Raw genomic sequence first — 12,982 nt, 5'->3', positions numbered from 1 at the left:
GGAGTACCCAAAGGGACTGTCTGTGACTCCATGTTAAGGCCTGAAACATTCACACTTGATCCTTGGCTGGTGAAATCTAAGTATAGAACTCTCAACCAATTTCTGATGTGTGCCCTGCTTCTTAACAGTTTGTCCTGAGGTTGGTACTCATGCTCCTGAACCACTCCAGGCAGCTTGACAGGAGGATTTTGTAATGTTATACATCAGCTTTAATACTTGTGAGTCAAAGGAGAAGGCTAAACCAGCAGAGGCACCCACAATGGAAGACAGATACTTGAAACATAGGACAGACTTGTAACACTGGAAGACAATTTATAAGATGACAGGGTGAGCTACGTTGGTCTCTGTGGGAAACGTAATATCTCCGTGCTTTGTGATAGCAGTTGTGTTGTTGGTGCCTTGTACAGAGAAGGAAGTGAGCTACGTAGCCTGGGATTGCCTTTTCACAACATGGTTGTAATGTTCAGGAGCAAGAGCCAGTGTAACAAGAGCCAAAACAACCTGGGGTGGGATTTTCAAACGTGTTCAGCATTCGCCTAACTCTAGTCTCATGGGAATTAATGGGAAAACGACCATTAACGTCAACAGGGGCAGAGTTAGACTCACGGTCAACTTTTGAAAATCCCACCCCAAAGGAAACTAGGGCTTGGGTTCCAGCATTTGTATTTCACTTCCACTCCCCAAGGGAGAGGCTGTACCTCTATGTGCAGTAAGTCTGTGCTCTTATTTATCAATTCTGGCTAACACTCCGGTAGCCCTGTTTCCATATTTGGGAACTCTGCCAAGAGAAGGAATATTCCCTTTGTTTCAAACAACGGAATGACATTTCTGATAATCATTAATGACTATTTAACCGTTCAGTCACAGATTCTCATTATAAACCCTTTAGCCATGTAAAGAGCACATTAGAATCTTTGACCACCCAACGAACTGGAAAACTACTTTGTGGTTACTGGAATGGCTTCTGAGAGGCTGGTGGAAAGGGTGAAAGGAAGCAGAGGTTCAATAGAGAAAATTATCCTTCATGATGGCTGTTAGCTCTGCAGGCTTACTGGACATCACAGCTGGGGAAGTCAGTTGTGATTCTTTGTTAGGAAAATAATCTCTTAAGTGATCATGGAAAACTTCTGTGGGAATTCTCTGGCCCTTTTCCTCTTGGCATGGGACTACTGACCAGCTGTTAAGAAGGACAACAGGAGTATATTTTCCATGCTTAGGGAGTACTCAGACATCCTAATGTGGGAAAGCTTCTTTTCTGGCTGATATTATATTTCTCAAGTTAGGCAGAGAGCTGTTCGTAACATTTACTAGTTACTGCCTCTCAAGTAGTGATAAGAAGTGCAATCTTTGTTTTACACAGAAATACTCTCAATAACCAAATTAATTTCTTTAGGTTTGTCTCTCTGCTGTAGTTACAGATAAATTAGTTTAGTGGGGAACTGAAAGTCATAGAATGAAAGACTTTATTTAAAATAGAATAGTTGGTAAACCAAACAGGAATTACGACGAAACTATACACTGCAGTTATATTCACATTCCAAGCTGAAAGAGTTCATCTAGGGGCGATCAGTCCCTGGATAAGAAGAATGGGTGTATAATCCTTCCATTAACTGTACCATGATGGTAAATGAGTGCGCTAGTTTAAAAGTTAGTGTGATACCCTTTTTTATAATCAATTAATTAGTATTAAACCTGCCTTTTACCATATCTATATTTCTACTAATTAATTAAAATACCTTCTATTCTCTATGGGCTATTTAATACTAAACAGTATTAACATCTGCATAAATGCCATTCCAATAACTATCACTGTAGATAATATGCTTCCAAAACATTCACATTACATCCAAAACTCTTGTTAAAACCAGTTAGAACCAAGATATCAAAGAAACAGGAATTAATTCTGGGAAGTGCTATGGCCTATATTATACAGGAAGTCACACTAGATGATTACAATGATCACATCTTTGACTTTTTTTTTTTGGAATATGTTAAGAATATTTTTTAAGTAATATACCTACATTAAATAGTCTAGGTTCCTTAGTATGTGGGTGAAACCCCTTCTTTTTACAAGCAGAAACTTCAAGCATGCCAGCATTAGTAAGTCTGAAGATCCCAGTGCTGGAAAGCAAAGAACAAAACTGACTTAAGGTTTGTAGCATTAAAAGAACTTGGTTCAAATAAGCATTAGTCCATCAAACACAAGTTACTGGGTTCAATACAGAGTAAGTGGGTGACATTTAATGGTCTCTGATGTACAGGAAATCAGATAAGATAATAAAATGGTCCTTTCTGGCATTAAAAGCTATGAGTCTATGAAGCAGAAAATATCCTGCCAGATACAGCTGATCTATAGTCTGCTTTGAGTCTTTATTACTAGTAAAAAAGAAATTCTACAGAAGAACAACGAGCCACCTGACTACAAATCAATTCACTTTGATTAATTTTCCTAAAACTGAATAAAAAATGGAACATCAGAAATACAAGTGGAGGGGCTGGTCCTATATAAACTCTTACTCAAGGATTAGTCCCTACTTACATGAGTAGTCCCACTGAAGTCAGCAACTACTCAGGTGAGGAAAGGCTACTCCTTTGAGTACTGAGTTAGAAAGATTGTTACAGAAGGCTTTGGACCCATCGTTTCACATTTGATGTACAAACTTTGGTGAAGACTATTACTTTTGTAAGTCTGACGAGAATAATGAAAGACGAATTCTTATCCCCTGCCCAAAGCCCATGAAGATCGGCCCTTCTACATGTACTGGAGGGGCAGGGAAAGGGGGAGAAACAGAATCCTGTCTACCCTTCACTACCCAGGTCATGGCACAACCATGTTACAGGTTGTTACTGCCACTTCTAGACCGCAGGAGCCATCATAGCCAGCAATGCTTTTTGTATGGGGCAATTTTGCACAGGGTTCCAGAGAGCTGTATCTTTGCCATATGTAGGGGGTATATGGAGACAGAATGTGTATGCTGGCTGTATTCCTTTAGCTGTGATGAGTTAAGATAACATGCAGCTCCTGGGTAAAACTGCATTGCTAGTGATTACATACATGTGCTTTTTTATCATGGTCACACTTTAAGATTCTATTTCTAAATTGTTTGTAAAGGGTTAATAACAGATTAATCAATGTTATAGACATGAGTAAGACATGCAATAGAAGTTACAAGCATAGCAGTAGAAGGTATTATAGATGTTTATAAGCCATTATTACAAGCAATCTATTGACCTGCTCCATATGTCCATTTTTAAAAGCATGTAGGCATTGTTCCACTCAGCATTTCCTAAGGGTTAGATTCACAAGAGGGACATAGGTACCCAAGTTGAACATTTAGGTGCCACTGGCATTCACAAAACCTCCACTGACCTGAAGGCACCTTCATTTCTGCTGGTAGGCATGTGCCAAGCCTCCTAAATCCTGAAGCCACCCCACAGCTCACAAGCTGCTCATGCCTGAGCCCTGGCTGGTGGGATTCTCAAACTAGGTGTTTCCCTGCCTATCTCACTTGCAGGACCCGATTCGGTAGGTGTGCTACAATATACTTAACCTGCACAAAAGACAGCCAGGAATTTTCAGGGCTGGCTGGCGTACACGGGTGCCCCAGAATACCTCATAGCCCAGAGGTTAGGTTACTCCCCTGGGATGTGGGAGACCCAGGTTGCAATCCCCACTCTGTCTGATTTGGAGCAGGAGCTTGAACTCAGCTCTCCCACCTCAGAAGTGAGTGTCCTAAACTTCACATTATTCTGAGGCAGATATCACTCAATGGCTCCTGTTGGAGCTGTTACACTTTGTATAAATAATTACATATTTATTGGAGCAGGGACTTGAAATTGACTGACCAAGATCACAGGTGTGTGCCCCAATCATTGGGATATATAGTCTCAGTCTCTTGCACTCATGCTGCCTCTAAAGGGGACCTGGAATACCAAATAACTTGGTTAGGACATGCACCTGGAACATGGGAGACCTACTCGACATCAGGCAGAACAGGGATTAGAAAACAGGTCTCCCACATTCCAAGTGAACGCCCTAGCCCCTGGGGATGAACTATCATCAGCGGGGGTAGGAATGTTCATTACTCTTGTTTTTGCTAGAAAAGGCTGACCGTTCTTGGGCATCTAACTCCAGGAGAGGGGTCAAGCCTGTGAAGCTGGAGCACAGAGAGGAGCCTCTGGCACCCAAGGGTACATATACTCTGCAGTTAGCCACCTGCGGCTGGCCTGTGCTAGCTGACTCAGGCTCCTGGAGCTTGGGCTAAGGGGCTGTTTAATTGTGGTGTAGAAGTTCGGGCTCGGGCTACAGCCCAGGCGCTAGGAACCTGTGAGGTAGGAGAGTCCCAGAGCCTGGGCTGCAGCCTGAGCACAAACATCTACACTGTACTTAAACAGCCTCTTAGCCCAAGCCCTGCTGGCACAGGCCAGCTGCAGGTGGATCTGGGCCCTGAGCCCTGCCCCTTCTTTAGTATTTCACTCCTGGGTGTCTTAGGTGGCTCCCAGCTCAGTTTGCTGGCTTCTGAGAATCCCTTCCTTAATGCCTAATTCGCCCCCTGGGGAGCCTGGATATCCAACTTGGGTGTGTGAATTCCACTAGGGGGCCAGGCACCATGGAATTACATGTTGCAACACTCAGCATTGCAATGCCTAAGCCCCTTGTGAATCCAGACCTTAGGCCTTGTAACGCTGAGAGGAGCAATGCTAACATACCTTTACAAATTTGGCCTGTAACAAATGTACTTTAAACCGCTTTTAGTCATGTATTTGTACTTTATAAACTATTGGTAAAACAGAACCTTAATGTAAAGTGTAACTTATCTCTAACCTCCCATCACTTCAGTGTTTTTAATTAACAAGCTAAAAAACCTACACCATCCACCTTCTTCACTAAGGAGAGTGCAGTTTGGATTCTGTGAGACACCTGACAAGGAGATCCATGAGGTCTAGAACTACCACAGTCCTATGTGGTTACTCCTATCAAGTGGAGTGGAGCATCACCATTTACAGAATTTTAAAATGAAATAGGAGACAAAGTGAAGTCAAATAACATTGCACACACAGGCTCACTGGAATGCAAGCCTAGATCAATTTAGAACACAAGGGAAAAAAAACCACACATATATACTACAACCTTTTATCTCCTTCACCTTAGTTGACATTCAGATGCTGTTTTGCAGGTGATCTAGTTTTGAGATAGCTAAACATTACTTAGAAAAAACAGAACTCACTCATTATGTTTTGGTGAACAAACAATTGCAATAGCCTCTGGCAACATTAGCTGATAAGAACAATGAGTATGAAGATCAACACTGGATAAGAATGCAGTTTGTGTTGGATGCGTCTACAAAAAGAAAGGGAAAGCTCTGCATAGTGAAAGTATTTCTTAGTCAAGTCAAGGTCAAAAATCCATTCAAGAAGAAACAGGATTTTGTAACAAGAGAAAGTGTTAGCATTTCCCCCAGATTCAGTTTTTATTATTTGCTACTAAACCTTAACTTTTCCATGGCACAACACACCTCTGAGGATAATTTTCATGAATGACTCAGCAATGCAAAGCTAAATGCTAGTGTCAGGAGTAAATCCCTAATACCATGTGTATGAAGGCTTACCAAACAATTTTAAACTCTTCTGATTATCAGATTAATGTTCTTATGAAAGGAAACAAATCTAGATTGAAAAGGCATGTGTGAATATAACAAGATGGCAGACAGAGAGCAAAGGACTTAAATTAATTGTCCAAAATTCCTATAAGTGGGATCATACACCAACCATATCAAGTAGAAAGTAAAAATTAGAACATAATTGAATGTAACTGTCATTAGAAGGTAAAAAGTGAATCAACACCTATAAGAAAACGGAAGCCTGAAGCAGGTTGAAATTTTACATGGTGTTCACATTACATCACTGTCTTTGGTTCCAATGCAAACATGGATTTAATATGAAATTGACAGAGCTGGTGGCTCCAGTAAACCATTTTCCTGTCCCAGGAAAATTTTCAAGTTTAAAAAAAAAAAAAAAATCCTGACCCAAATCAGGACCAAAAATTGAAATCTCAAAAATGTTTGAGAACTGAAAGTCACCAAAATTATTCAGTTCAGTTCAATTGAAATGTTTTGTTTTGATATTTCAAATGTTTTGTTTCCATTTAAGAATTTTACACTATAAATTAAAAATTTTAAACAAAAAGTTACTCCAAAAGGAAAAATTGAACTTTTATTAGAAAAAGTCAAAGTGGGATGTTTCAAAAACTTCTAAAAACTTTGATTTAATTTTTTTTCAAAATTGGAAATTCATCAGAACCGACCATTCCCCAAAAAGTTACAGTTTTGACAAATGAGCATTTTCCGATAACAAAATAGTATAGTCAAAAAATTCCAGAGTGGCTATCAAATTGGTGATTTACACATCTGGAGTGCGCTTCTGAGCTCAGATGCACTGGCTTTCAGAGGAGCTATTCCTGATTTACAGTGGTATAGGTGAGATCAGAATCAGGCCCCTGAACTCCAACGAGGTCAGGCATTACTTCACCATTTATGATCTTAGTCATTAATGCACTAAGTCTTGGAAGTTCACTTTTGAGTTGATTTACTCATTTCCACAGATATTTATGTTTAATGTTTCATTTTAAAATTTCATGGACTACAAGATTAGCCAAATTTGCAATAGAAAAAAAAAAATCTAACAAAACAGAGCCTCAAGTTTCTTTTGCATGCAGGTTTCTTTTTGTCACATTTGCTATCTTAAAAAAAAATCTTCTTCACTATTGATTTTTAAAAAAAATTATGTAACATACTCAGTCAAGTACTCTACTTTTTAATATTTATTTCACAACTCGTCCTTCTCACCATGCCTGGAATAAACTCCCAATGCTCAAAACTGCTTGTTCCAAACTCTGCAGTTTGAAAACCTGCAAGTAATGGTTTTAGAAACAGGGTGTATCTAACACAAATAGGCCAAATTCTGCACTGAATTCTATCTTGTATACATTAGGATTTTAAATGGCTGTCCGTCACCGTAGCAGCTGAGTGAATTCCATATAAAATCAATAGCAAAGTCCTAGTGGACTTTATGAAGTCTCGGTCTCTTTTCCTTTTTGAGGATACATGTCAGACATGTAAATGGTATTGAATGAGGTGTATGTAAGACAGAATTTTGGGCCAAATTCTGCCAACAGACAGACAGCTCCTATTGTCTTAAATAGAAGCTGCACAGGCAAAACTGGGCCCACTGTATCAATGAAACACTTTACAGGTTCCTAGAAATAATGAACAGCTTGTATCAGTGGATGACATTTATGTCAAATCAGGTCACCAGCACGAACACTGAGAGAGAAAATTAGTTTAAATCATGCAAATTATTTCTTTAAACTGGGGTTTCCAGTGCTGGTTCTGTATATCCTATCTAGCCAATACAGAGAAGTCAACATCCACAAGGCATACGTACATGGATCCACCCCAAAGTGAGGAGATTGTGTTGATCCTGAATGCTGAATAATTCTTCCACATTCTCCATGTCGCAGTAATCCGGTCCTGCAGACTGCTTTGGCACTATTACATGGGTAATAGTAAATTCATTATGTGTCTGTAAAACACATGGTAGGAAGATGACTTGAATTAATGGTCTTCTAATGAACAAATGCTGAACATGAATCGGAGGAGAAAAGGGTCAGATCCTCAGCTGCTATAAGTTGCAGTAGCTCCACTGAGTTTAATTAAACTATGCCAGTTTACACCAGCTAAGAACCTGGCCAGTATTTCATCACAGCAATAGACAGAGAAGCAATAAACATATTTGAAATGGGTATACACAGAAAAATGTTAAAAGGAGAGATGATGTCTGTTAAGAATGAAAGCAAGAGAGTTAAAAATACAATTACTTTCTTTGAAGCTTGGAAACACAACATGCTTCCCTGTTTTTATTATTCTTGGTTTTTGTGTGTGTCTAATGCACGTTGAACTTCTTTGTACTTGCCTGTCTGTGCATCAGCATCAGTGGTGCTATCCCCCCTGCTCTGGGAACAATCTGATAATTAAGTTCTGCTGCAAAGTTAGCTAATTGACCACTAAACATTATCTAAGATATCGGAAATAACAAACAGCAGTGATTTTTGTTTTATGTGCTGACAGTGGTGGATTTTGTTTAGAATTTGATAACACCCACCAATAGCTTCTAACATTTTTAATATCCAGTTTTCCTGTAACTAAACCTCATTTTGTTTGATGAATACCAAGGAATGTTCTTGAAAAATCCTACAGTGGAGGTTAATTGTACAGCTTAACAACAGTACATGACCACAATAACTATGGAGAGTTAAGATCAAATAGGTCTGTAATAATGCAAACAGCAGACCACAAGTCAATAAAATAATCTTGTGGATCCGTAAGATTATTTTATAAAGATAATTACATTACACACGGAGGGCTTGTCTCTACTACTGCTTAAGTCAATGTATGTAATGTCACTCGGGATGTGAAAAAAGCCACCCACCTGAGCGACACTCTCCTACCAACACAGATTCCTCCTCTCGTTGAGGGGGAATAATTATGCCGATGGGAGAGCGCTCTCCCGTCGACATAGCGTATCTTCACCAGACGTGCTACAGCAGTGCAGTTGCATCGATGCAGCTGTGCCAATGTGGCACGGTAGTGTAGACTAGCCCTTACACTTCAGATCTGCTTTTGCTTTGATATCAGTTAATTACAGGAAAATACAGTACTATCAAAAGTGCCTTCCCCATACAAATGTGAAGGTTCAACTGTACCAGTTTTCCACAGAGAATTCCACATGTCTCTATTCCTCTTACTGTATTTGCCTCCGCTAGCAGCAGAAATTTGTGACAAAGATCTGTGGGTAAAACTACACCTCGGAGTGCTTCAGTCACTTGATCTAATAAACAAGGAGAAAGGGTATTTATAATTTAGTCTTTCAGTGCAAAATTTTCTAAGGTAACAGGTTTACACAGTTAAAGATCAACTGAACTGACTTACATAGGGAGTGCCATACTTGCCACAAAGAAGTTTTGGTTCAGAATAATATAGAACTTTACAGAGCATAACCTTTCTTCTATTAGATGTACATCAAAGAATACAAAATGTTAACTGGCTTGCATTCACTAAGGGTAGGTCTACACTACCCGGTAGTTCGGCGGCAAGCAAATTGAACTTCTGGGTTCGACTTATCGCGTCTTGTCTGGACGAGATAAGTCGAACCTGGAAGTGCTCGCCGTTGACTGCGGTACTCCAGCTCGGCGAGAGGAGTACCGCGAAGTCGACGGGGGAGCCTGCCTGCCGCGTCTGGACCAAAGTAAGTTCGAACTAAGGTACTTCGAACTTCAGCTACGTTATTCACGTAGCTGAAGTTGCGTACCTTAGTTCGAATTGGGGGGTTAGTGTAGACCTGCCCTAAGGCAGTGAACTAGCACTATTTCCTGGTCCAAATTTTCGGAAGAACTCTAAAAATGCAATCACAGTGGACCTGGTCCTGCACCCACGGAGTTAATGGCAAAATTCCCATTTAATTCAATGGAAGCAATTGGGCCTGATGTCTGCAGGCCTAGCTATTGGAACTTGTAGGTGTGAAATGGGTAATCTCAGATGTACATATCCATTTTAGGTGAGAAAACAAAGGGTAATGCACAGACACACAAATATTCCAGGAACATTTGGTCCTCCATGTCAGAGAAAGCTACAATGAAATAAACACATGCAGGTCGATATCATATAGTATGTTAGGAGAGGAAGAGGAGCATTACAGCCCAACTGAACACTTACTCTGAACAGTGCTTAAAGTGGCTGCTGGCTTTAAGGCCTGGTTTACTGGAGGAGACTGTCCAGCAGAAACAGAGGCATCACTCTTACTGGCTTTCCCAGAAAATGTGGTAGATACGGAGTTATTCTGATGCATAGAAATGCAAGACAACACACTTCCATCAGTCTGCTCAGACATAACCATATTCTCTTTAATTTTCTGATCTCGGGCTAGTTCTTGCTTCTTAAGCTGATCTTCAAAGAACTGAAACTGCTCTGTTTCAAGCTGCTGTTGTCGCATCTGCGCAATTCTCTTCTTTTCTGCTTCTATCAACCTCTGCTGCTCCAGTTTCTTTAAGAATTCAGCTTTACATTTGTTCTGCAGCATATGTAAATAAAGTGGTCAGATCTTTTAGACAAAGTTAAAAGCGTCACAAAATAGTGAGGGGAAAGCTAACAAACTGATTAACTAGTTATTATCAGACAATAACGACACTGTTTGGAATACATTAGCCACACTGCCCAGTACAATTGTGCCCACAGAAGTGCTCTAAAATAATAAACATGATGTACTTAGGGATAGAGGACAGAGATCTCCCATTCTGCACACCCTTGATACATTATGCATTTACCTCAAATAGTATTTGCCATTGACCCACTTATATTCTAGCAGAAATAATTACAGTCTAAAAAAAGTCATTTTTGAATAGGGGGGTTAGGGGAGGAGGCACAAACAAGCCTTTATCATCAAGGACACATTTATCTTCAGGTGGATTTCACAGCACAGTTCTCTCTCTGGCACCTTCTCCTGCCCTTTTCCTTTCTTCACCTCAATTTCCCTTGGACTGCTTCCATGAAACCTAGGGTATGTCTACACTTAAACCACTGCACAGACAGTCACTACAATGAAAGGGGGATTCTCCCATCGCTGTAGTTAATCCACCTCCCCGAGAGACAGTTGCTACGTTGAAGGAAGAATTCTTCCATTGATTAGTACTGTCTACACCAGGTGATAGGTCGTCATAGCTACATCTCTCGGGGGGGGGGGGGGTGTGGAGCTATGCCAATGTAAGTTTTCAATGGAGATCAACCCTTAACCTTGCATTGTATGGATTTTTCCACACTACTTATTGTTCTGTCTCGGTCAGTAGGTCTTCACTGTACTCGTATCTCCCTCCAGCTGCCCAACACCAACTGCTATTCCACAAACTGCAGGGAACCTTCAGGTTCCAACATTCCTTCCCCACTTCTGTTAAAGAGATAGCAACACAAGCTTTCAGAAGCAAGTTAAAATATAGATACTTAAATCAATAACCAAGAAACAAAACAAAATAAAACCTCACAAACAAATCATAAATGGAAACTTGGATTCTTGTTCCAAATTCCAGGAGACACATTGTGGGAGAAAGAACAGTGTTCCTTACTTCCTCTACCTCTTTCCATTACAAGCTTTTGAACTACAAATCCTACTCTCAGTGACTTTATTACACAAAGTGGGAATATGACTATGCAGCCCTTAATAGTTACTTAAATACACTCACGAGTCAACCAGAACCTAGCCTAACTTTGTACCTTTCATAATGCCTTAATGGATATCAGCGTTCAAGGGAATACTAGTTGTGTTGTGGTCTAATTTTGCTTTTTCTTCAGGGAAAAGGGAACGATTCAAATACTCATTAGTACAGTATCTGATTTTATCCAATAAAATAGTATTAACCAAACTGTACCAAACAGCAATAGAGACTTTTTCTACAATAGATAAAGACAGCCAGACATTAAGCATTTCTATTAAGTAAATACTAAAATATTTACATATTTATTTCTAAATAACCACACGTATACATCACTTATTTTCAAATAAACTGCTTTATTAGAAGTTCAAATGACGCAGTTTCTAATAGTGCCTAAACAATTGTAAAATTTTGAGGTTTTGCTCATACAACTGCTTTATTTGAATTTTGATTATGTAATATTTATAACTAACTGATTAAATAAATAAACATTCATATGAATAATGCTTTAAAAATTAAATGTGAATTCAGATAAGACTTACTTTGTCTTGCATATATTCTTGGTATTCCGCATTATATTTCTTTAAAAGATCCTTCTTCAATTCATCTGTCCTTGGAAATGCAACCTCTTTCAGTTTCTTTTGGGATGGGGGAGGGGGGAGGGAAGGGAAGGAGAAATAAAAAAAAAGTTAAACTGATTTCCTGCCTTCGAAACAAAAACAAACAAAACAAACAAACAAAAACAATTAGCTGGGAAAGAAAACCAGCTGGAATGCAGATTAAAAATGTCAATCATTTCAAAACAAAGTTAAAAATACTAATTACAGGCATGTCAAATATATAGGGCCATATCCGTACCTGTTATCAATTGGCACAGTCCATTGAAGCTATGCCAGTTTACACCAACTGAGATCTGGCCAACAGATTTCTTATAGAAAAGGAAAATCACTTTTCCAACCAGTCTGAGGCACGAATGACATGTGACAAATGGCATTACTGGCTCAGGTGAAATTTATTTCTAGGTTTCAGATCAGCTTTGGCCCAGATCCTACAACGAGCTGTCTGGGGTGAGCCTAGATGGGACTCCACTCAGATGTAGGGTTCTGTTTGTGGAGAGTTCACCACAGGAATGGGGTCTTTGATATTACATGTTTCAAGACCTTAATTTAAAGTACTTAAGCATGTACTTAATCCCATTGATTAACAGAATTTAAGCACATGCTTGGTCACCCTCTCTTGAATGCTTTCCTGACAAAATAAGAATTGGAAGAAAATTATGTGGCCCAAGCCTCAAAAGGAACCTTATTAAATGTATTAAACTTACAATGACAGACCTCAACCACATGGCTCTTTATATATACTTGCTTAGCTTTACTCACATAAGTACTTCTATTGAGTTCAATAGCTTGGGCCCATGGTTATTGGGGTGTTTAAATAATTCAAACAAACTGGAAAATTTAACATCAGTGTAGCATTTTGCCAGATGAATCTGAGTATATACAAATCAGTGCACTGCCCCCTTCTGGAATGACTTGGAATGCACTGTGGAATGGCAGCATGAGGCACAAGGTTCTTCTAGAAGAGACAGTTTTCCATATTTCAGTGACTATCAATGGATAATTTCAGGTGTTTTAAACTGAGGAGGGAACTAATTAAAAAGTTCATCCATTAATTAAAGCAATGATGAAACCAATATAGTACTGGAGAAATTGAGAAAAAAATTAA

At 39.4% G+C, this 12,982-nt stretch overlaps 1 protein-coding gene across 3 annotated transcripts in view; it reads right to left on the bottom strand.

Moving 5' to 3' along the window:
* The window catches only part of STAMBPL1 (STAM binding protein like 1), a 36,653-nt gene that overhangs the window by 2,372 nt on the left and 21,299 nt on the right, over positions 1–12,982 (bottom strand). Inside the window, exons 5-10 of one of the 3 annotated variants that reach the window (XM_054034230.1) lie at positions 11,800–11,895; positions 9,771–10,125; positions 8,804–8,886; positions 7,444–7,581; positions 5,229–5,341; positions 2,022–2,121 (exon numbers count right to left, since the gene is read on the bottom strand). In XM_054034230.1, coding sequence (XP_053890205.1) covers positions 2,022–2,121; positions 5,229–5,341; positions 7,444–7,581; positions 8,804–8,886; positions 9,771–10,125; positions 11,800–11,895 — 885 coding nt within the window. Of the gene's footprint in view, positions 1–2,021; positions 2,122–5,228; positions 5,342–7,443; positions 7,582–8,761; positions 8,887–9,770; positions 10,126–11,799; positions 11,896–12,982 lie in introns of all 3 variants that reach the window. The other 2 variants (XM_054034229.1, XR_008445639.1) reach the window with 2 other exon arrangements.

Source organism: Malaclemys terrapin, chromosome 7, assembly GCF_027887155.1.
Source record: "Malaclemys terrapin pileata isolate rMalTer1 chromosome 7, rMalTer1.hap1, whole genome shotgun sequence".
NCBI classification, from domain to species: Eukaryota; Metazoa; Chordata; order Testudines; family Emydidae; genus Malaclemys; species Malaclemys terrapin.
The sequence above is the reverse complement of the archived record's forward strand: the minus strand, read 5'-3'. Positions and strand labels throughout refer to the sequence as shown.